Source organism: Nomascus leucogenys, unplaced genomic scaffold, assembly GCF_006542625.1.
Source record: "Nomascus leucogenys isolate Asia unplaced genomic scaffold, Asia_NLE_v1 002228F_12183_qpd_obj, whole genome shotgun sequence".
Taxonomy (NCBI): Eukaryota; Metazoa; Chordata; class Mammalia; order Primates; family Hylobatidae; genus Nomascus; species Nomascus leucogenys.
This window is the reverse complement of record NW_022097429.1, coordinates 3,297-6,797: the sequence shown is the minus strand read 5'-3', so window position 1 is coordinate 6,797 and position 3,501 is coordinate 3,297. Positions and strand designations below refer to the sequence as shown.

General features: G+C 51.3%; 1 protein-coding gene across 1 annotated transcript; it reads left to right on the top strand.

Moving 5' to 3' along the window:
• Positions 1-1,729: 1,729 nt before the first annotated feature.
• Positions 1,730-3,287, top strand: LOC115834254 (translation initiation factor IF-2-like). Its single transcript, XM_030809000.1, has 5 exons — positions 1,730-1,770; positions 2,049-2,077; positions 2,357-2,764; positions 2,824-2,929; positions 3,017-3,287. Exons 1-5 carry the CDS (start codon positions 1,730-1,732, stop codon positions 3,285-3,287), a joined length of 855 nt encoding a protein of 284 aa, XP_030664860.1.
• Positions 3,288-3,501: the final 214 nt, after the last annotated feature.

Sequence of the window (3,501 nt, the reverse complement as noted above, 5' to 3'; positions counted from 1 at the left end):
AGATACGAGAACAGGCTGCGTTGGGTCTTTTTTTAAGGGCCCGGGCCTTGGTGGGGGGGCGGGGTAGGAGGCTCCCAGATAGCATCTAATGATTAAGAACATTCACAGTTATGCTTTTTTTTTCCTTATTGGCAAAACAGTGCTTGGCACCATGAATGAAGCTGGGTCTCACCTTATCCATATCAAAACTAAACTCCCAAATTAATGGCTAACATTGGAGCCTACAACCACTCCAAGAGCCACGTGGGAAGAAAAGCCCCACCACACTTTAAAGTAGCTTACCTCATATTTGAGGAAAGCAAAACGCTTATGACCAGTATACTGCTAATACAAATCTGCAGATAATGCAGTATGAAAAATTACTTTTCCCAATCATAGCTGGCATAGTCCACATTTTGCATTACACTTCCCCCCCTTTTTAAATTTTAAACACAGGTCTTTTTCTCTTCTTTTTTTAAATTTTAATTATACAAGACGGAGTCTCAGTATGTTGCCCAGGCTGGTCTTGAACTCCTGAGCTCAAGCCATACATCCGTCTCCCGCCTCCCAACGTGCTGAGATTACAGGCCTGAGACACTGTGCCTGGCCTTAAACACAAATCTTAATTCATTCTTACAATTATCCTGAGGTTAGAAAAATGGAAGGGGAAGAAAAATGGCAAGCAGGTAGGCTGACTTCGGCTTCATTATTTGGAAGGACAGTTTGCTCGTTAAAACACACTACTGCCCACAAAGGCCAAGACAACAGAAAAATACAGACTTATATAAATAGATTTTATATGAGACAGCAGTTTGAATGGAGACTTTTTCAATGCAAATGACAAACAGCTGTGCTTGGGAATAAATGACAACGATTTTTTTATCTCAACAGCTGTCCTGAGAGCACCTCTCTACGTCTCTATCTGCATTCTGGAATCAGGGAGAAAGCCAAAATGGACGACAAGACACTAGATCAGCCTTGTCCAACCCTTTGACTACAAGGACTTTTTCCGCCTATCTGTGGTGGTGGGTATCATGAAAATTATGCACAAACCTTTTTTTTTTTTTAAACTCATCAGCTATCGCTGGCATTAGTGGATTTTATGTGTGGTCCAGGAGCATTCTTTTCCAGTGTGGCCCTGAGAAGCCAAAAGACTGGACACCTGTGCACTAGATCAAAAGGCTACTCCTTCTGGAAGCAATTGTAAAGAATTTCTGACATTATCTTGACATGAAAACCAATGGACAGTGGGACAGAATGCAAAATCTTCAAGAATTTTTCTTGTTGGTTTTTCTTTTGAGTCAAGGTCTTGCTCTGTGGCCCAGGCTGGAGTACACTGGTGACATCACAGCTCAGTGCAGGCTCAAGTGCTCCTCCCGCCTCAGCCACAGCAGTAGCTGGGAGTACAGATGCGCACAACCACCCCTGGTAAATATTTTATTTTTTGTAGAGACGGGGTCTCACTATATTATCCAGGTTGGTCTCAAACTCCTTGACTCAAGGGATCCAGGACAGGATAACAGGTGTGAGCCACCACACCTGGCCATGTGCATGAACTTTTAAGAAAAACACAAGGCCCCAAAAAAGTTAAGGTTCTCCCACCTCATTTCCAGGGGATCTTTTGGTGCAAGGATGAGAAGCCCTTAAAAGTACACAAACAACTCCAAAGATTCAAGACAGTTCATTAGGGCTGAGCCAGCCCACTGGGCAGACTGACCTTCAAGAAAGTCCCACCCATGACATACACTAGATGGCTCTCCAAGAATCTCTCCAGTTCTCAGGGTCCCTAAGGTACTGGACAGAGCTAGGAAAGGAAACCCATTTGCTTCTTCCTGCAGGAAGCCCCTTGAGGTCAAGACCCCACAATCAGACGAGGATGGAGTGGCTCACCCTCAGTCAACAGGTCAGACTCAAGGTGGTATACTGTCTTAACCAAGGGTGTGGGCCTCCAGGTCTGACTCCCAACTCAGTGCTCCTTTAATAACCACTCTTTGTTAATTATCCTTAACAGGGGTTCCTGGCAAGTCAGTTCTCCCTGAGGCCTTCAGTTTCCTCACCCATGATAAAAGAGGGCTGGACCAGATGGGAATTCGGGGGGTAAGGGGATGTCCGCATGCAGCCCACCCACCCACGGGCCCCTGGAGCCTCCATCCAAGTTCCCACCACGCACCCGCCCCACAAATCCTGCCCAAGGTGAGGGCTGGTCCCGGGTCCTCTGGCTGCCTAAAAGCGAGTGCAGGAGCGAGGGGAAGCCTCCAAGGGGGCGACTAGGGCTCAAGGATGAAACTCGGCCAGGAGTGAACTGGGGCCAGGAGGAAGGTGTCCGGGCCGCTCCTCGAGCCCAGCCCAGGTCCCCGACCCTGTTACAAGCACCACTGTCCATATCTCCTGCTGGGTGAGGTCCTTGGACACAGCGCACTTGGTGTGCAGCCCCAGCAGGCTGCTGATGGAGATGCCGATGAGCTTCTGGAGCTGCCGGCACTGCTGCAGCGCCCGGCTGGCCGCGGCCCCCGCGCCTCACTCCACGGCCGCCTCATCACCCCCGCCACCGCCCTCCTTCTCTCCCATCGCGGCGGCGCACAGCGCTGCTCTATGCACACTGCGGCGGCCGAGGCAGGGAGCCCGGGGCGCGGGCGCCTAAGCCAGGAACCCCCGAGACGGAAGAGATGGACCAGGAGCGCCCCTCGCCGCTGCTCCAGCCAGGACGCCGGTAGAGCTGGCAGCCCAGTCTGCTGCTCCAGCCCTCAGAGACGCGGTGGCGGGAACAATAAGCCACGACTGCAAAAAGCTGCAACGGTGGGGGACAAAAAGCCGCGGCGGCAAAAGCCGCGGCGGTGGGGGGCGAAGCCGCGGCGACGGGGGCAAAAAGTCGTACAGGCCTGGGCAAAAAGCCGCGGCTACAGGGGGAAAAAGCCGCAAAAAGATACGGCGGCGGGGGCAAAAAGCCGCGGTGGGGTGGCAACTGCGGCGGGGAGGGGCAAAATGCTGTGGCGGCAAAAGCGCGGCGACGGGGACAAAAAGCCGTGGCGGCGGGGAGCACAAAGCCCCGGGTGCTGGGACAAAAAGCCGCAGCAGCAAAAGCCGCGGCGGCGGGGAGCAAAAAGCCGCAAAAAGCCACGACGACGGGGGCAAAAAGCCTCGGGTGCGGGGGTAAAAAGCCGCAAAAAGCCGTGGGGGCGGGGGAAAAAGCCGCGACGACGGGGCAAAATGCCTTGGCGGCGGGGGTAAAAACCGCAAAAAGCCGCGGCGGCGGGGGCAAAAGGCCACAAAAAGCTGCAGCGGCGGGGTTAAAAAGCCGCAGCACATAATGAAATATTTCCTTAAAAAAGAAAAAAGCACAGTAATTAAAAAGGGAAATATAGTTAATATTTTTTCTCTCCATTAAGCATGCCATTAACTGAGTAAAAAAATCAAGCTACAATATGTAAGCTACATTTTCTAAAACCACAAAGAAAATAAGAAATGAAAAGGGATTTGGGAAACAAATCCAAAGGTACAGTCAACTACACAAAAAAAGCTCAG